General features: G+C 37.9%; 2 protein-coding genes across 4 annotated transcripts in view; both read right to left on the reverse strand.

Moving 5' to 3' along the window:
* The window catches only part of tln1 (talin 1), a 61,414-nt gene extending 45,847 nt beyond the window's left edge, over nucleotides 1–15,567 (reverse strand). For both annotated transcript variants that reach the window (XM_013265120.2, XM_003439498.3), the window contains exon 1: nucleotides 14,750–15,567. The gene's annotated coding sequence lies outside the window, so the exon portion shown is untranslated. The remainder of the gene's footprint in view (nucleotides 1–14,749) is intronic.
* Nucleotides 15,568–19,037: 3,470 nt separating this feature from the next.
* hmgcs1 (3-hydroxy-3-methylglutaryl-CoA synthase 1 (soluble)) overlaps nucleotides 19,038–21,818 on the reverse strand; it is an 11,541-nt gene continuing 8,760 nt past the window's right edge. For both annotated transcript variants that reach the window (XM_003439499.4, XM_005449513.4), the window contains exon 10: nucleotides 19,038–19,780. In XM_003439499.4, coding sequence (XP_003439547.1) covers nucleotides 19,703–19,780 — 78 coding nt within the window. In that variant the 3' untranslated portion in view covers nucleotides 19,038–19,702. The remainder of the gene's footprint in view (nucleotides 19,781–21,818) is intronic.

Raw genomic sequence — 21,818 nt, forward strand, 5'->3', positions numbered from 1 at the left:
CCTCCATTACGTCAGTTAAAATTTGTTAAATGCAGCTATCAAAACAAATACCTTAAATAATTAGAATGTTATTTAGTCTAAGAAAATAGAATACTACAAGACCTAATAAATATCATAATGAAATATAAACTAATCTGAAATTAATATAAATACAGTAAAACAAGTATAAATGTAAACAATATATAGAAAGAAATATTTGAAAATCAACAAACAAAAACAGAATTTAAATCTTAAATATAATCAGCAGTACTAAATGCAGTGAAACAGACTAGCAAATATCAGAGTACATCAAAGTGGCTCAGCAGAACAGCGCAAGTTGTAGTGGACACTGCAATAAATTGTTGTGGTATTTGTGTGAGTGTGAGTGTGAGTGTGTGTGTGTGCGCGCGTGCATGCATGCATTGGAGGAGGAGTGGGGCTGTCGGTCAAGTGAGTGGGTTCATCTCTAGAAACAGTTGGGTCTTCCTCTGCTGTGGAATGACAGCATTCTTTCAAGTTCCTAATCAGCTGTCTACATGTCATTTCCTGTTTTTAAAAGACATTCAATGCCATATATGGGCATCTCTGACATCCACACATGCCCAGCAGTGACTTAGCTGGAAGCCTGCAGTGAGTATCACTGGTCAGTTTGTTGACAAAGCTTACTAATCTAAAGCTCATCCTAGTCCTTCAAGTTTCAAAGTTACAATGTTCACGTTTAATCAGTGTTAGTCCTCAATATTATTCAATGCAGAAACTTTAAAGCTCTAAATGCCCAAAGACCATTACCGAGCAAAAGCTACTTCACCATTCAACTCTTCCTGTTTATTTAACACCAGCTCAAAATCTGATAGATAATCTTGTTTAAAAACATTGTGAGTCTACAGACTTCAGAAATTGTACTGTAAATGCTTCCCACTCCACCCTGACTGAAAGAGGAAGTGTGAGGTCACAACAGTAATTACTGCAGTTGCTAAAAATGAGAAATAGCACCGTAAAGGCCTTAGTGTACTCTAAAAACACTGTAAAACAATATCACAAATGAAAACACAATTCTTTAATGGTGTAGATATAAAAAATGTCCAGCTGTTGCAAAAGGGATTACAAGTTCAGGCTTTTAAAGTATAAAATTAGTTAAGCCTTTGAAGGTACTTTCTCCTTATAGTGCTTAAAATATTTCTTTGCAATAACTCAGAATTAATATCCCTTTCCAGAAAACATGACTTGGTTCTTACAAGAAAAAAAAATGTGTAGCTAACTTGACTTCCTGTTAGTCAAAGCCAGACTTCCTCTGCAAAGTAACGGCGGCCAGCTGTCATCCTAAAGCCAAGTATCCAAGCTATCAATGGAATTCAGATACTCTATACCTCAATCTTTATCTAGGGTACTACAGGCCTGACCCAATTTTTTTAATGTGTCTGTAAAACTGTCCACTAACAACGAGAGGATTATTTAAAAACCTTATCTTTTTAGGCCAGAATGAAACATTTCACTGAACTGCTCTTCAGGGCTGATAAGTATGTTGTGTACATCCTCACTATAGTTTTGGCTACAGTCATTTCTGCCAGTGTCAGCCATTTCCAAAAATGTCTAGCTCATTCTTTTTTTTAAACTGTTTTGTATGCAAGTTTGAAAAAAAAAGAAAATGTACTAATTTAGTTGCAATCAAGGACTAGGTCTAGTTGTTTTGTTTTTCTGTTTTACTGTTGTTCTCCAGCCCTATGTGCACTAGATGTGATTTTTGTTTGGCATATCCCGATGTAGTTGTCAACACATTCACTTGACAACCCAAAGGTAACTAGTTCAATTCCAGCCAGTGACACAAATCCCCTATGAGGTTGTGTCAGCAAGGTCATCCAGTGGAAACTTCTGCCAAATAAGACATGTGGAACTACCTATTGTCATGACCCCTTATGGAAAGGGAGCAGCTGAAACAAGACTTATAGAATTTAAAGAAAGTTATCCAAATCCATTCATTCACTCTTCTGCTTATCCTTATCAGGGTCATGGGGGGCTGGAAGTTACCCACGAAACCTTAGGGCAAGAGGCAGGGATACAAAATGGACAGGTCACCAGTCTGATGCAGACAGACAGACAACCATGGGCAATTTAAAATCACCAAATAACCTAACCCCACAAACTGCATTGCGTTGGACTGTGGGAGGAAGTCGGAGTCCCAGAGAGAACAAAACGCGAACACGGGGAGAACATGGAAACACCACACAGAAGGCCCTGGCCAGATGGTGAACTCAGGGTGTTATTGTGATTCAATAGTGCTAACCACTTATCTGAATCCATAACATTTTTTTTTTAATTACAGCTTCCTTTGCCCATACTATATCTACATAAGTGTCTTTAAAAATTTACCTTTTAAAAGACATTGTTTTGCGTGGTTTTTCATCAAAACCATTTTATCCCCACTTACAGGAACTAAAGCCTATCCAAAGTGACACTGTGGAAAAGACAAAAATTAAAACCTGGGAGCAATCCAAACACACAGGAGCCAACCAGGAGAATTCACCAGGCTTCTCCATCAGTTTTTTTAAGGAGAAGAGTGGAAGAAGCAGTAGAAGAGGGAAAGCATAAAAAGTAGTAAAAGAAGAAGCAACAACATTTTTCTGGAAGATTATTATTAAAAAAAATGTTGTCATTTATCATTATAGAGGGAGAGAAAGAGGGAAAGACATGCAGCAAAGGGCTGCAGGTTGGACTCGAAGCAGGGCCGGCCTTTCTCAGCCATGTGTATATGGTCGTCTGTTCATCCCAGTGAGCTAAACCAGCACCAAAGGAAGATTATTATTTAAAAAAAAAATATATAACTCACTAGCCACGCAGCCATCACATTAGCCATTACAGCAGGGTGCTTCCTTCTGCCAGGTCACGATACTCAGATCATTTTAAACTGTTTTTGTTTTTTCAACTTAATGTTGAGTTCACTGTAATTAAGCTGCTTCAACAATCTCCAAAAGGATCCAGATAGGGATTTTGGGGGGTTACCTCCAAATTATTTGTTGAGTAATATTTATGACTTTTACATTAAACATCTGGCAACTGCTTACTGATTTACATAATTGTATTTTTGCTTACACTTTTACTTCAATAAAGTTCAATAAAGAAAGATTTGGTGTTTGGTTTTTCTTACTTTTAGACCAGTAGTTTCAGAAAGATCTCAATTGTTGTATAGTAATACAACAATAATAGTAATACAAGTAAAACATTTTTCTCTTTTTCTATGTAAGAACAAGAAAAAAGTGAAATAACAGATTTCATTTGTTTTGGTTGTGTATCTTCAGGACATCTGTGGACATTAAGAAAGAGTTCATCTAGGTGGAGATATATTGCTAAAGTAAAACCACTTGTGGTGAAGAATAGTTTACCATGAGTTCACAGCGCTGCAATACAAGTCTTTGCAATCACTGAGTGTAGCTTCGTATACAGATGGCAGAGTTTTAAACTTCCTGTGATCGTGGCCTTCAACAGTCTCAGCTGCCTGCTGTGCTGTTGCAGCACAATGTGGGCAACCAGCTTAAAGTCACTGCAGAACCTTCATGAGGCTCAAAACAAGACAACCTGTTTTAGAGCAGTTACCTGCTCTTATAAGAATCTTAAATTTAATAAAACATTTTTTGAATGTTTGTTTTATAATTCAATAAGTCATTTTTTGTCACTTGGTACCACAGAAAAAGGAAGCAGAAATTGCTTAACTATTATCAACACAAACATCATGAGAAATATTTTTCCAGTTTAAGGTTGCTGCTTATATCACATTTGATCAGTCACTATTGGCATTGGCACCACTCTGATACCAATAGATTTCTTGAGTCAAAGAAATGTAGACACAGCTGTAGCTCCAGAGCACATAACACAAAAACAAAGTCTTTACAGTGTCCCTATTACAGAGCTTAGGTAACTAGTACACTTGTATCCAACTGTAGTATGATTTGTTTTACTGGTAGTTTTTCAAAACAACTTTCACTCTGCTAATGCACGTTTGCAGTACTATTGTAAATTGAAGCTGTGTTTACCCTGATGTGACACTGTGAAAATAACCCAGTGGCATTGTTACAGCCTATCTTAGTTGTCTTAAACATGTAACCACAGCGGCCGCATTTGAACTTTTGCATCTCATCTCCCAGTCTTACATTTCCTCTCGACTCTATAGTCTACACATGCTCATATACAGTACTTATACCAGTCCCCAACTAGAAAAAAATCTCCAATTCTCCTGTTTTTTTAGCATTTCATACATTTTTTTTTATTATTTTTATCTGACCATTCAGTGCACTAAAAGATTTTGTCAAAACAATACCCTAGAGTAAACAGGAAACCTAATAAGAGAATTTATAAAAGGGGGAAAAAAGGAAATGAGGCTAATTATTTCTGTTCTGGGCTGTACTGTACAGATCAGATTTCACTTGTTTGAGAGGGGTTTACACGGGTGAAGGAAAGTTAAAATAGCAGCATTTGCCTTTAGCATAAGGCAACACAATTACAACATTATGAGCTATTTGAAAAACAAAAAATGTCAAATCGTCTGGTTTGACCATAACTTCAGTCTATGTTTCAGGGACAATCACACTCTCACAAAGAGCTTGTTCTGTTGAACACAGAAGATGAACGGTAAAAATACTACACTACTCCCACTATCCAAGTAGCCAATATTTAAAAAAAATAAATAGATTAGTTTCATTATGTAGGAGTCTCTCTCTCTGCCCTACGTACACTTATGGGCTGATTCTTATATAGTGCTTTTCAACTCTCCCGGAGCGCTCTATACAACATGCCGCATTCACCCAATCACACACATTCACACAAGCACTGACTCCGATGAACGCATCGGAGAGCAATTTGGGGTTAGTATCTTGCCCAAATTAGAGGAAAAAAAATTGGAATTGATTGTTGAATTTTGAATTGAGTGTTTAACTTGCATTTGATAAATGAAATCCAAAGAGATATCGATGTAATTGAAGAAATATTCATTAGGCTGAAAAGCCTCCAAAATAAAGCAATCAGAGACAGCAAAAAAGTAAGATTAGTATGGAAAAATTGGTACATTCTTAAAAAGAAATGTACTGAGCAGCTCAGCGACACCAAACGGCCGGAAAAAACACAGAAAGTGGAATACTAAAGTGAGCAACTTCTTGAATTCAAATGTAGATGGTGTACAGCAACGCAGATTAGACTTTGAAAGGAAGCATCTACAAGAGCCTGTCCAAAAAGAAAAATCTCTTTGGAAAGATGAAACCAAGATGAACCTTAATGATTGCAAGAGAAAAATATGGAAAAGGGAAGGCATAGTTCATGGTTAGAAAAACACCACATCATATATCAGATATGATGGAGACAATGTTATGCAGCAGGAAACTAGTTTTTAGCATTTGATATATGAAGCTAAAAATTTATTTTTAGACGAATGTGAGATGGCTGACCACAGGCCTCACAATGATTTGACACAAAATGACCCAAAACCGAAAGCAGAAAACTCTCGAAACTAACAGCAACTGAAGGTGGCTGCAGTAAAGGCCTGCCAAAGCATCACAAGGAAGGAAACAGTATTTGGTGATGTCTGACAATGTACTTAAAAGCTCAAAGTCTGCACTTTGGATTTAAAATCCACTGTGACAGTGTGCAGAGGCAAAATTTTAAAAAAAATGTTTACTGTCCAGGAGCTTACAGACAAAACTGTAAATTATTGGCCTTGGAAACCCAGAACCACTTGAATCCTCAAAATGCAAGATTAATGATGCACCAGTTTGGTTGCTCGACTGGTAAATCAGCAAGCAGTACTAGTAATTTTCTGCAGAGGCAGTAGCAGCAGAAGAAGAGGAAGAAGAAACTGAAAAAACAGAAGTAGCAACAAAAGCAGAAGCACAAGAAAAAGCATAAGCAATAGCCCAATTCCAGTGTAAGGTTCAACACAAATAACTTGTGGGAATGATTTAAAAAATAGCAGCCACATCAAACCAATGAAGGTGCAGGAGAAGATCATCTTAAATGGGAGATTAGCCAAATTTAAGAATCTGTACATTCTTTGTGCATGTTGTCAGGTATATTTATTGCCCTTCGTATATAACCATTGTGTAACACAACTATATATTTGCGCTTTTGAAGAGTTTCAGTCAAGTTTCAGAGTTCATCACAGCACAGAAACAGCTTTAGTGAATGTTACAAATGATCTTCTTATGGCCTCTGACAGTGGACTCATCTCTGTTATTGTCCTGCTAGACCTCAGCGCAGCGTTCGATACTGTTCAACCATAATATCCTATTAGAACAATAGCATATTGCTGCAGGGGTTTGTATCATATCTATCTAATAGACTCCAATTTGTTCATGTAAATGGAGAGTCCTCTTCACACACTAAGGTCAATTATGGCGTTCCACAGGGTTCAGTGCTAGGACCAATTCTGTTTGCATTATACATGCTTCCCTTAGGCAGTATCATTAGAAGACATAGCATACATTTTCACTACTATGCAGATGACAAAAAACTCTATCTATCCATGAAGCCAGATAACACACACCAATTAGTTAAACTGCAGGAATGTCTTCAAGACATAAAGACCTGGATGGCCTCTAATTTTCTGCTTCTTAATTCGGATAAAGATGAGGTTATTGTACTCAGCCCTGAAAATCTTAGAAATATGGTATCTAACCAGATTCTTTCTCTGGATGGCATTACCTTGGCCTCCAGTAACACTGTGAGGAATCTTGGAGTCATTTTTGACCAGGATATGTCCTTCAATGCACATATTAAACAAATATGTAGGACTGCTTTCTTCCATTTGCACAATATCTCTAAAATTAGAAATATCCTGTCTCACTGCTGAGTGATGCTGAAAAACTAGTCTATGCACTTATTACTTCTAGGCTGGACTACTATAATTCATTATTATCAGGATGTCCTAAAAACTCTCTGAAAAGCCTTCAGTTAATCCAAAATGCTGCAGCGTACTGATAGGGACTAGAAAGAGAGAGCATATTTCTCCTATATTGGCTTCCTGTTAAATCCAGAATTGAATTCAAAATCCTACTCCTCACATACAAGGTCTTAAATAATCAGGCCCCATCTTATCTTAATGACCTTATAGTACCATGCCACCCCATTAGAGCACTTCACTCTCACACTGCAGGCTTACTTGTTGATCCTAGAGTATTTAAAAGTAGAATGGGAGGCAGAGCCTTCAGTTTTCAGGCCCCTCTTCTATGGAACCAGCTTCCAGTTTGGATTAGGGAGACAGACACTATCTCTACTTTTAAGATTAGGCTTTAAACTTTCCTTTTTGCTAAAGCAAGTTAAGGCTGGATCAGGTGAGCCTGAATCCTCCCTTAGTTATGCTGCAATAGACATAGGCTGCTGGGGGACTCCCATGATGCATTGAGTTTTTCCTTTTCAGTCAGCTTTTTCACTCACTATGTGTTAATAGACCTCTCTACATTAAATCGGACTTGTTATTAATCTCCGTCTCTTCCACAGCATGTCTTCTATCCTGTCTTCCTTCTCTCACCCCAACCAATGGCCGCCCCTCCCTGAGCTGCGGTTCTGCCGGACGTTTCTTCCTGTTAAAAGGGAGTTTTTCCTTCCCACTGTCACCAAAGTGCTTGCTCATAGGGGGTCATTTGATTGTTGGGTTTTTCTCTGTATGTATTATTGTAGGGTCTACTTTACAATATAAAGGGCCTTGAGGCGACTGTTGTTGTGATTTGGCGCTATATAAATAAGATTGAATTGAACTTGAATTTTAAAATCACATATATCATTTTGAGTTGCATAAAAGTCTTGGAGAAACAACATTTTGTTCAAATGTACAGTTGTTATATAGAAGAATGACAATAAAACCCACTTTATGCACAAGTTTTATAAATTTGCTGCAGTTCTTTAGTTTTGCCCAAAGAATTTACCTAAAGTTTATATTACAGCTGCAACGATTAATCAAGTAATTCGAATAAGTCAATTACAAAAAATTCTCGACACAAATTCTTTGCTTCGATGCTTCATTTAATCCACGGCTCTGTAGCGTGCAGATGTGTTAAACAATATATACCTGAGTTTTTCACCCGCATTTGTTAAATTTCTAAAAACTGACCAAAAAATACAAACGTTTTTAGGAGCAGTGAATAAAAAGTGTAAATAAAAAGTGTGACAACATTAGCCCACAGCCCCCAGTTCTAAACAGAAACACTGATAACACAACAGCAGCAATGTTGATGACACTGGCACAGTTTAATGTGAAAACTTCCAGATTAGACGGTGTGGGATAATGTTTGTGATCAAACGGATTAAAGATGCACTTCATGGCCCAAGCTGAACAATGCCAGGTGTAAGAATTATGCCTTATGCCTGTTAGCAATTTTAAACATATAAAAAAGTACAGAGAACTTTAAAAATGAAATAAAGAATAGGAGAAATATTATAAGTTAATAACAATTCGCAAGTTCAACTAATATCTGTCCACTTGTGAATACCACCTGTGCCTTACTTGTAAACCGCATGTGTTTGTTATTTTCCTGTGTAAATCATAAATCGTTGTCAATTTTACTTCCTGCATTAGTTTTCCATCCTTGATTGTATACCTCATGCTGATTAATCTCACCAACTGTATATCTGGTTACTTCCTGTTTTATTTTGAAATTTCTGTATGTCTTACACTTAACTTAGTTATACTTCCGGCCTTTGCTTTGTTGCACTACCACACCTGTTTCCAGTTAGCCACTGGTCTTAGTATATACAGCTCCAGCTTTGCACTAACCACTTGTCATCTGGTAAACTTGCTTAGTCAAGCTTCCCAGCATTCCTCATGATTTTGTTATTTTCCCTTGTGAACGTCTCATTTCCTTTTGGACAGCTCTATGGACTTTGCCTTTTGCCTACACCCTCCCAGAGTGGTTTTTACTCTGCCTATGTGTATCCTGCATTGGGTTCTCTTCCTGATTTTTACAGTAAGATCTGGCCAGTATGAACCCAGATGCTACTTTGTTTGCTGGGGAATTTTATGATTTTATCATTTACTCTAATCTGTCTTCATGGTGAATCGAAGAGAGCTCTTAGTTGGTATCTTAAAAAGACTATACTGAAAGTAGTGCCTTTTTAGACTGGTTATGTGGTCTTATGCTCCTAGCCATTCAATGCTCTAGCCTTTCCAAGATGATAAGGTACAACACTGGGTCAATCAATCAATCAATCAAAATTTATTTATATAGCACATTTAAAAACAACAGTTTTGATCAAAGTGCTTCACAAATTATGAAAATAAATAAATAAAATAAGACAAATACAACGCAAGACGAGACAAACATAGAAACCAACCAAATGATAATCAAACTATCTTACATCAAAGCCAGAGTAAAAAGATGGGTCTTTAAACGAGATTTAAAAGACTGAACAGTCTCAGAAGAGCGAATGGCAATAGGGAGGTTGTTCCACAGTCTAGGAGCTACAATAGCAAAGGCACGGTCGCCTCTGGTTTTCAACCTAGACTTAGGTTGCATTAAGGATTATAGGATTATACAGATGAAGAAGTTCTGTTAAATAGCTGGGTGGCTGAAATGACTGAAGCTTCCCTGCTCCAAAGCCCCATGGAAACTCAGCTGCCCAGCACTGCAAGTGGACAGACTGACTCGACTTGTACCTCTCCTGTTTCCACATCTATCACTGGAAGGTCGTTCGAAAGGCAATCAATGGTTCCCATGCTCTTGTGTCATAGGCAGCTACTCATTCTTGAGTAAGTGAGGTGTCCCAACTAGCTTTCCTGTATTTAGGCAGCTCATTTGAACTCACCTATTCATGATCTGATCTGATCTGATCTAGGGTAAAGTTTCCTTTTTTCCTTCGGCATCAAAATTGGGATTTGTTCTAGAAAGTTAAAAACAAACTAACCCCTCTGAAAGGATTTTCAAAAATGTGGTTTTGGACAGCATCTTGTCTGTTCTGTATCAATCAAGAACCCTACCACTGCGATGAATAGTGATCCCTTCCTAATAATATGCCAAAAGCACTTTAGAAACTCCCACCTGAAACTTAGTTTTAGGTTACCCTGATAGTACAAAATGCCCAGCATCCACACTGACCAAGACATACTAACATCCATAGAAATAAGCTTCTATGTCAGGGGTGTCCAACTCAAGCCCTCAAGGAGGCCTCAAAATGCTGCAACAAGAGTACTGATAGGGACTAGAAAGAGAGAGCATATTTCTCCTGTATTGGGTTCCCTTCATTGGCGCCCTGTTAAATCCAGAATTGAATTCAAAATCCTACTCCTCACATACAAGGTCTTAAATAATCCGGCCCCATCTTATCTTAGTGACCTTGTAGTACCATACGACCCCATTAAAGCACTTCGCTCTCGCACTGCAGGCTTACTTGTTGATCCTAGAGTATTTAAAAGTAGGAGGCAGAACCTTCAGTTTTCAGGCCCCTCTTCTATGGAACCAGCTTCCAGTTTGGATTCGGGAGACAGACACTATCTCTACTTTTAAGATTAGGCTTAAAACATTCCTTTTTGCTAAAGCATATAGTTAGGGCTGGATCAGGTGAGCCTGAATCCTCCCTTAGTTATGCTGCAATAGACATAGGCTGCTGGGGGACTCCCATGATGCATTGAGTTTTTCCTTTTCAGTCAGCTTTTTCACTCACTATGTGTTAATAGACCTCTCTACATTAAATCGGACTTGTTATTAATCTCCGTCTCTTCCACAGCATGTCTTCTATCCTGTCTTCCTTCTCTCACCCTAACTGATGGCCGCCCCTCCCTGAGCTGCGGTTCTGCCGGAGGTTTCTTCCTGTTAAAAGGGAGTTTTTCCTTCCCACTGTCGCCAAAGTGCTTGCTCATAGGGAGTCATTTGATTGTTGGGTTTTTCTCTGTATGTATTATTGTAGGGTCTACCTTACAATATAAAGTGCCTTTAGGCGACTGTTGTTGTGATTTGGCGCTATAAAACTAAAATTGAATTAAACTGAATTGAAAAGGGGCGGTGTCCTGCAGGTTTTAGATATCACCCTGGGTCAAAAAACATCAAATGATTAGTTCATTAACAGGCCTCTGGAGAACTTCAACACATGTTGAGAAGGCAATTTAAATCAGCTGTGCTGGATAAAGGACACATCTAAACCTGCAGGACACTGGCCCTTGAGCCCTGGACTTGGACAGTCCAGTTCTATGGGAAGTGCACTGAGCAGTGTAGACAAAAGGGCATCACCCCAATCTACTTCTATCAGGATGATGCTATTTTGAAACAAATATCCAACACTAGTAATGACAGATGCTTTCACTGAGCTGAGCAGACTCAACACAACCATACAATCAAGGAGGCAACTCTCCAACTTACTGTCAAAGTCCCACCAGAACAGATGTTTGCAGAAGTTAACACAGCTCGACTAAAGGCATCACATAAACTATTCAGAGTGTGTATGCCACTGCAGCTATCCTGAAGACATGTAGACACATGTGGGTAGATCACACTTGCAGGTTAGACAATTTTTTTTTTTTTGCCACTGTGGCCCCTACACTGTGGAACTCTCTCCCCCAAGCATTAAGAACTGCGGACTCAGTAGCTGTTTTTAAAAAACAACTCAAAACTTACCTTTTTAAAACTGCTTTTGGTTAATTTTTTGCCCGTTTTATTTTCTCTTTTAAATCTTTTTATGACTTGTAATCTTATGTGCAGCACTTTGTGATTCTGTCTTGAAAGGTGCTATATAAATAAATAAAAAATTAATTATTTATTTATTTGTTGACCAAGAAATTAATCAGCAGGAATATCCCTAATTCTGTGAATGAGGATATGCTCACTTTTCTTAATTGCAGCAACAACATACTCACTCATTGCACATTTAAACACACAGGCTGTGTCCAAATTCAGGGGCCGCATCCTTCGAAGGACCCGGCCTACGTAGACCAGGTCCTTACACATGAACACACTCCTCTTAATGTTTAAGAAACCAGTCACCAGTCTGATGCAGGGCTGACATTAAAACGTAATTTCTAAAAGGGAAACCAATGAGTAGTTAATTTTAAAACACATGTGTTTTTTCTTTTTTGAATATGAATGTGAAGTGGCCAGGTGTTGTGGCTGGAAAACAAGCTCAAACCATCACCCCCTTCTACCACGCTTAACAGTTGGTGAGATCCTGATACCATGTATTTGGTTTTCTCCAAACGTGGTGCTGTTCATTGTGGACACACATCTCAATTTTGGTTTTGTCTGTCGGAATGACATTGTTCCATAAGTCTTGTGGCTGGATGAGATGCAAACCTAAGCCATGCTGTCATTCCTTTTAGAGAGAAAAGGGTCTTGGCAGCCCTTCCAAACAAGCCATACATGTTCAATTTCTTCCTTATTTTAACATACTGAGGCCTGTAAAGACTGAGATGTAGCTCTTGTGTTTTTTGCATTTTCTCTAAACAGTGCAGACTCTACCCATGAGTTGAATTTACTAGGACATTGACTCTTAGGAAGATTGGGAGCTGTCTTGAATGTTTTCCACATGGGAATAGTCTTTCTAAAAATGGCTTTAAAACCATTCCCCGAGTGGTGGTAGTTTCTCTAAGATCACTGATGATGTTTTAGCATTGCGTTACACACCTATTTTTGCTTAGTTTTTTTTCCAAAATAAATAATGACATTGTATGTCATGTGTTCATCAAGTTTTATTTACATAATTTCAGCACCTGGTAAGGACCTAATAATTGTTTTATTATGTTCTCATATGTAAAACTTAGAATTCACCTGGAGCCCATTCTCCATACATGGATTAATGTTTCTGATGTATCAAATTTTTGAAAATTTGGCATAATACCAGCCAGTATTACAGTTAGTGTGATGCTATCACAAGATAAGATCTGTTTCTTTCTATTCTTTATACGCATTTCATTTAATCATAAACCACCCAACAACATTAGGGTTTTGTATGATTTTGAAATTAAGTAAGAGCTGTATTTTCTTCCAGTCTCCTCATTGGTGTGACTGAACTCCCCAGGCATCTCACACAGCCATGGGAATTGGCTCATGTCTAAAACAAATGATTTCTTGTGGACTAGTGGCTGCACATGTTGTCTTGACCAAATATGGCTGAGTTAAAACACTACACTCCAACCACGGCAACACATTGGAATGGAAGCAGGTTTCCTTAACTGGTGTGAGAATAGTCCATGATACAACTACCAAAATGGGATTTTACTCTGTTACCTGAATTTTGTATGGCTGGTAGATTAGCTCAGATTACTACACAGCATGGCCTGAACCTTGAATACTGGAGGCCTTTCTTCATTTCTCTACAGCCCAGATCACAGTGCTTCACCAGTGTATTACATGCATAGTGGCTTGGCAGTTAAAAGTTAGCTTCAGCTACACATGTGAAGCTGGTTAATGAAAAAAATCCACACACACACAAGACATATAAGACTACATCAACTAACAAAGAATCTGTTCAGCTAAAAAGAAACACAACACTCAGGAAGGCAAAGACAGCACATCACAATAAACTGGATTATTGGATTTCTTTTTAGTTCCAGTTTACGTTTTGTTCTTACTTTTGTAAGACCTCATGATTCTCTATCTTTATCTCTTGCTCCCCCGCCTCCCCTTAAAATAGTTAGATTTTTACTTATTTATTTTAGCTGTGGTTGTGGTTGAAAATGTGCAGTCCACTGAGAGCATGCCATCTTGTGCATATATTAACTGTTCCCTTATATGTGTTCTAGTGTCAGATAGTTACCTAACATGTAACAAAACTCCTTATTTAATGAACACAGGCTGATCTTTACAAGTTCAAAAAGAAGGTGAAACATTTACTGAAGACATTAATTTTCAGTGAATGATAAGTGTTTATTTATCCCAAAATTTGGGAAATTACTGTGTCACAGCAGCATGATATAAAAACATAGAATAATAGAATATCAAAATGTAAAGATGTAAAAATCTAATGAGATACAAGTTTAAATACAAAATCAAGCAGTTATTAATTTTTATAACATTCTTTTAATCAATTAATGTAATAAGCAATTTAACAGAGACAAAAATGCTTTTGTTCGGTTTTTAGTTTATTTATTTACTCATTTTAGGTGAGCCTGTCTAAAAATGTACAGCTCTTAATTCTTCCAGGCTAGTTTCAACAGGCCGTCCTTCAGCCTGTAGAAAGTACCCTTTGTTTTTTCCTTTATTGCTCGATGGTTAGTAGACATATCTGCATCCAAATGCCTTCATTGTGTTGCACAACACATCACAGCGGTGTAAGAATTTACACCCAGAGGCGATATTTTTTCTTGTTCTAACAGCTGCATAACACGCCCAGGACACTTATGAGCGGCCTACAAAATGACTGTGATGAACTGAACTTGCATGCTGTAGGTCAAAAGGGGAACAATACAGCTGCTAACTCCTTTTAACTTTGACACTAAAACAGTTTCATAGTACAAAGGTAACTTATACACATCTCATCAAAATGCGCGTATTGTAGGGAAGCATGAGAGGACAGCGACATGGCACACAGAAAATTCAGATGTGTGTGCGTGTGTGTGAGAGAGAGAGAGGTGGTCTGTCTTTTGGCGCTTGATACTTTCGATTCGTCTCCCATTTGTGTGATTTAACTTCTGGGTTATCATATACACTACCGTTTATCCGCTCTCTACATTAGAAGGCCCAAGTCTGCATACGTTTACTAATCTGTCTCGCTTCCATGTCGAGTCTGTGGTGACGTCAGGGACTTCGCGTTTTTAAAAAAAAACGAAGAAAAAAGCTAGAAACTTTTCAAAGTTAGAAACATTCAGTCTGACCTGGGCGCGTTAATCCACTCTCGTCGACGGCCACTCAAACACGGAAAAACAGAGCTGATTTAACGATCCTTAAATTAACTCCCGACAACAAATAAAGTTTTCCACCAGGGGAAAGGCCAGAAGACGACTTTTTCTCAGTTCCTCTCCCTATCCCTCGGCAGCGGCTTGCGAAAAACTCCACCCTGGCTCAGCGCGTCGACGCACAGAGGGGCGGTGTAGAGTTCGGGTACTGTTCTGCAGCAGACGAATAACACTGAGCGTGTTTTCATACTCTTCTATTTTGTTTCCGAACTCTGTCTGTCTTGTTTTCAATACTAAATCAACTTAATTTGACTCTTAATGCCACGGACTGTGCTGGAGGAGACCGCGGGGACGTTCAGATCTGCTTTGCTAGGGTTTCCGGGTAGACAGACATGTTTCCTTCAAACGTTGGCCAGCTGCATTTGAAGTTGCCCAGGCTGGTTCGGTGGGTGTGTCAGAAGTGTCAACATCGTCGTATTATAAAGCTGGTTTGTGCACGAAACGCTGGGGCCACATAACGGTAAAAGTGGCAGCTCCATGAAACTTCAACTTATCTTACTTTTTCTTTGGTCTGAACACTGCTCGCATCCGGCTGTCATCACTGACAGTGACGGAACCGAAATCCAGTGTTTCTCTTCTGTAGCCCTCTTTTTAATGTTCTCTTTGATTAATTTTTTTTAAAGTTTTTAAAAAGCTACTATCTGCAATACAAACAATAATAACAAAATAACATTGAAGTCTAAGGTGGCTTTCTTACTTGTCATTCCCTGTCTTACAAAGCTCTTGAACCTGTGACTTACCGGGATTACTTTCTCACCATCTGCAAGGATATATAAATTTTCAGTTAAAAAATAAGATTTCAAATAAAAACTTTAGTTTTGTCCCTGTAGTTTTACAATAATAAAAGTAAGATTATTTTTCTTTAAATAAATCTTAATCACATATTAAACACATTTCTTTTGTCTCTTTATTATTATTATGTTATTATAGTATTATAATATTATATTATGTTATATTATTCAGTCAGTGTCAATGGTCACTCAATATTAATTTGCTGTTTTTAGGGAAAGGTATATTTTCTGTGATTATTGCAAGACATCTCTAATGTTCAAGCTATTTTTAATACAAATGTTCTGCAAATTAATATTAATTAAAAAGATGGGAACTGTAAAAACAGATTCTGAATACATATTAAATGCTTCAGTATGCAACTCTGCAAAGCAAGTAGTAGTGGCATAGCCTTTTTGCGAATTAAGTTTAGTGAAATGTTATTTAAAATCAGTGAAGGAAAATGGATAGATGGCTATTTCTTCTGTCAAATAAGCAACTTACTAAAACAAATTAGTCATCTATTTTGCCACTGAAACAAATATTTTGTGTTCTTTTATGGTATATTACTTTGGATAGATGTACAGAAATAACAGAAAATTACCGTTGTGTAAAAACATAGACATTTTCCATCATTTTATTGCAGTTTTACTGCTTTAAGTAACCTAAGATCTTGTATATTTCTGCATATGTTTTATGTTAATTAAAAGCTATTTACACATGTAAAAACAATTACATTAGCATTGTTACCATGCACACTCAACATCACGAGTGAGTAGAGTTAGTTTAACAGCTTAATAATTAGCTGACAATTCAACTACAGTGTTGCAGTTAGTAGTTAGAGGATTTAAAATATAATAATTCTCCTTATTATTTGAAAAAAATCCAGGAAATATTGGCAATTTAGAATCTAATCAAAAACTAGATTACTGAAAGCCTCTAATAGCCAACAGCATTGTTGAATCTATTCTAAATTTAATGCCACAGAAATGATGCGCAATAAATCCCACTTTCCGTTTATTTGTGATCCTTGCAAAATCATAATCACGAATTCTTTAATCTATTAAAGAGCATTAAAGAGGAAGACACATTGTTTTCTGTAGTGTGAAGTATATATGAGTCAGGAAAACATTAGGTGTTTCCACTTATTAGAACAGGATAACAGTGTGTTTGCATTTTAATCTGAACTTAACTTAAGATGATTTTAGTCTTTTAGTTAATCAGTCTATCTCAGCTCGAGCCTGTCCTAGGGCAAAATGCGGGGTATACCCTGGACAGGTCGCCTGTATGTCACAGGGCTAACAGAGACTGAGAACCATTCACACCCATCACTACAAGCCTTTGGACTGTGGGAGGAAGCTGGAGCACCCGGAGAGAACTGACACAAACACAGGGATGCAAACTCCACACAGAAAGACCCTGGCCTGATGGTGGAATTAAACTCAGGACCTTCCTGCTGTGAGGCAACAGCGCTAACCACAGCACCACCATGCTGCCCGCAACAGTGCTAACCACAGCACCACTGTGCTGCCCACAACAATCCAATTCTGATAACTAACCTAATTATGAGAAATTTCATGGACTGACAAGACAAAAGTTGAACCTTTTGGAAGGTATGTGTCCATTACATTTGGCATAAAAGTAACACAAGTAACACTTCAAAAAGGAAAAATCATACCAACAGTAAAATATGGTGGGGGTAGTGTGATGGTGCCATTTTGCTGCCTCAGGACCTGGAAGACCTGCTGTGGTAAATGAAACCATGAATTCTGCTGTCTACCAAAACATCCTGAAGAAGAATGTCCATCCATCTGTTCATGACCTCAAACTGAAGCGCACTTGGGATCTGAAGCAGGACAAAGATCTAAAATGCATCAGCAAGTCCACTACTGAATGACTTAAAAAAAACCAAAATGAAGACTGGAGTGGCCCAGTCAAAGTCACTACCTAAATCATATTGAGATGCTGTGGCATGACCTTTAAAAGGCAGTTCATGCTGAAAAGCTCTCCAATGTGGCTGAATTACAACAATTCTGCAAAGATGAGTGGGGCAAAATTCCCTCACAGTGCTGGGAAAGAATCACAAGCGCTTGATTCCAGTTGTTGGTGCTAAAGGTTGCCCGACCAGTTATTAGATCAAGGGGGCAATAGTTTTTTCACATTGGGTCATTTAGCTTTGGATTTATTTTCCCCTTAATAATAAACACCTTCATATAGAAACTGCATTTTCTGTTTCCTTGTGTTATCTTTGTCTAATATTTAAATGTGTTTGATCTGAAATATTTCAGTGTAACAAACATAAAAAAAGAGGAAATCAGGAAGGTAAACCCTTTTTTGTTACACCACTTTATGTTCAATTTCTCAATCACTTTGCTATATAAATAGTCAAATGATGACAAATATGAGGATGGTAAATTTATGGCAAATGGCCTGTATTTGTATAGCGCTTTTACTAGTCCCTAAGGACCCCAAAGCGCTTTACACAACCAGTCATCCACCCATTCACACACACATTCACTCAATTTATTCAAATTATGCCAATCTAATGTATGTATGTAGTCACCCTCATTCTACAGGAATAATAAAGGATTCTTCCATGACAAGCAGCTACAGGAAATTTCTGATGGAGGTTCCTGCTTCTAAGAGGTTGTCAAACTACAAGTTACTGAAATGAAATTGTTTGGCTGCTTTCTGCTTGCACTGTTTGCAACAGAGACCTAAAAGTACATGTGTAAATTTGTGTAAATTTAACTACTGAATTTAATTACAAGATCAGACTGGGCTTTCAAGAATCATAGGACAAATTACTCAAATTCCAGAGGGTTTACAAAGGATTTCTAGCAGCTGTCTGTACGGTACCTATATTTTTTCCCTTGAAACACTGATTAGATTGGATGAATGTAAAATTCAGATTTCTTACAAAGGGCCACATCACAAGAAGACAACCTTGCAGGTACTGGCTATAATGTTTCCATGACAACATTTTTAAATAATCTTCTTTCCCCTTTTTGGTTTCTGTAATAGACTGAACTGTTTGTGTACATGTTGAGGCAATAAATGACTTGCTAACTATTTAATTCTGTAAGTGAACAGTGGTTTAGAAAATGACAATGAATGAGAATGCAACCAATGACATTACCCAGTTTAATGAATTAGACTGCAAATATGAAGTTTCAGCTAAAGTTCCCTCTGTCCAAGAACATGCCTTTTCTTGTCTGACCAGTTTCTCAAATTCACAGAAAGTTCTTTGAAAAATGGAAAATTACAAGCCAGAGACAGTTTGATATTTTTGATTTATTTATCAGTGAAATGTTTAACACTATTAAACATTTTCTTACAATAACCCCTCAATAAATTGATTGGTGTCTCAACAAAATAAAACCAGGTATGTGTTACAAAGTATACAGTATGCTACAGTGCATATTTTCGTTTTTCTCTCTTTTTTTTTTTTCTTTTTACAGATTTACATTGGGTTTTAGATATTTGGCTCCCGGAATCAGAAGTTTAAAGACAACACACCATTTGCCTACTGGAAAAAGCTCCTCTTTATATAGCATCATTTTGCCTCGTGTTCAACTGTTCTGGTTTATGATGACCAAGTGACATTGTAAAGTCAACGACTTTATAAATAGAAAACTGATGTAATTAATACAACCAGCAGAATACGGGTAGCACCTCCATCATATGCTGTGACAGCAGTACAATTTTAAATCATAAAAACAGGTGAAGCATACTCTGCGGGGGGTTTTTTTCATTAGAGAAAAACCTGAAGTCACATCATCACTGGTTGGCAGCTGTCAGAATCAATCATGCTATGTCTATGTCTGTTTATGGTTCTCCCAAATATAGCTGTTCATGAAATATAAAAGTTGAAATAAAGGATAACTAAAATAAAATATTGTGATAACAGACTCTGCTCAGGTTTACTGTCCTGCAGTAACACATGAAGACAAGGGGACTGTTTGTAGTCCTCCACTAATGGAGATTTAATCATAATTTTGCACGACACAGCACTTTCTGTTGCTATTCATCTGATCTCTATTGTCTCGCATAGTTTCCAAACTGCTGGAACTTTATAACTCTCCGAGTAGGTGCAGAGTACTTTCAGTTGCTGACGGCTCTTTCAGATCCAGCCGTGGCTGCAGGCATACGAGGCATCTTCTTTACTGGACTTGGGATGTGCTGAAAGAAGAAAACATAATCAACATCATGAAAAAATTCATTACTGCCCATATGTTGAATTTTAACAGGTTAGATCACTCTGATTATATGGGAGAAGCAATGCTGCATGTGCAGGAGGATTCTTTCGTAGATGGGCAAAAGGGCTTCAGTATCTTGTCTAGGTACACCAAGACATGCAGAGAGAATGCTGATAACTCCACATTTATGTTTTACATAAACCGTCATCCATCCAAGTGCCCAGGAACACTTTTCAGGAAGCCAAATGGTTCCTTCAGACCACTGCTTGTTTGTTTGCATTTACACTGTGAAAAAGAACCATCTGACCAGTGTAAATCTGAGATGACAATCACTTTGGCTCAGAAGTAAACTATATTGCCAAAAGTACTCACTCACCCATCCAAATCACTGAATTCAGCTGTTCCAATCACCTCCATAGACACAGGTGTATAAAGCACCTAGGCATGCAGACTGCTTCTACATGCATTTGGGAAATGATGGGCCGTTCTAAGGAGCTCAGTGAATTCCAGTGTGGTAGTGTGATAGGATGCCACTAGTGGAATCAAGTCCATTTGTCAATTTCTTTCACATTCCACAGTACGCCCTTAGTGGTATTATAACAAAGTGGAAGTGATTAGGAATGACAGCCACCAAGTGGTACGCCGTGTGAAAATCTGAGGATGCTGAGGTGCAGAGTTTGCAACATTCTGCAGAGTCAACACCTCCAAACTTCCTGTGGAAATTAGCTCAAGGACAATGTGCAAAGAGCTTCATGGAACGCATTTCCCTGGATGAAAACTCATCCAACCCTTTCACCACCAAGCGCAATGTGAAGCAGATCATTTGTTAGAGCAGTTGAGACGTCTTCTCTCCAGTTACGAATAACAACTCTCTGTTTGGCAATTCAATGGACAAGTCTGGGTTTGGCTGTTGCCAAAAAGAACTTTTTTTGTCTCACTGCAATGGGCCGAGTGTAAAGTTTAGTGGATTGGGGATTATGGTGTGGGGTTGTTTTTCAGGAGGGGCTCAGCTCCTTAGTTCTAATGAGATGAACTCTTAATAATTCAGCATCCAAGACATTTTGGACAATTTGATGCTCCCAACTTTTCGAGACCAGTTTGGGGAGTGCCTCTTCCTGTTCCAACATGACTGCACACCAGTGTACAAAGCAAGGTCCATAAAGACATGGATGAGGGAATTTGATGTCAAAGAACTTGACTGAGTCCTGATCTCAAACCTATAGAACACCTTTGGGATGAATTAAAGAGGTGATTATGAGCCAGGCCTTCTCCCCCAACAGCAGTGTCTGACCTCAAGAATGCAATTCTGGAAAGGGAAGTGTCTAATGGGGGTTTCTGCCACAAAGAGTGGACTGACATTACTTTAAACTAGATGGATTAAGAATGGGATGTCACTTAAATTCATATGCATGTGAAGGCAGACAAACAAATACCTTTGGCAATATAGTGTATAGGGATGTGCATGACTAGACAACTACAGGAGTAATTGTCACTACTGTCACTAGTTGGTACCAGATGTACTAGTTGTTTAATGTAATTGTTTTCAATTGATGCCAAATATCAGTAAATTGTTATCTTCTAAATGTTATCTACCACCAGGTGGAGCTGCCGCTCTGAGATTGTTGTTGACAAACATCATAAATCTCTTAATCTCACCTGATCTTTTTGTTGACAAGATTATTGTGTGAATTTTGTAAGACATTCACACTATTGAGTTCCTGTTTCTCTTTATTCTTCACTATTATTATTATTATTATTATTATTATTATCATCATCATTATTATTATTATTATTATTCTAGTTGTTAGTTCTTTTTCTAGATGTAAAAGAATGAGATAGCTTATACTAGCTGTGGAAATGAGCTGTTTCTGCAAGGTGGATGGGCTTTCCCTTAGAACAGGGTGAGGAGTTCAGTCATTCAGGAAAGGTTTAGAGTACAGCGGCTAGGGCTGGGCCATATCATACCGTTCACGGTAACACCGGTATAATGTTGGGCAATGATAAGAAAATGAAATATCGCG

The sequence above is a fragment of the Oreochromis niloticus genome, linkage group LG7, assembly GCF_001858045.2.
Source record: "Oreochromis niloticus isolate F11D_XX linkage group LG7, O_niloticus_UMD_NMBU, whole genome shotgun sequence".
In the NCBI taxonomy this organism is placed as follows: Eukaryota; Metazoa; Chordata; class Actinopteri; order Cichliformes; family Cichlidae; genus Oreochromis; species Oreochromis niloticus.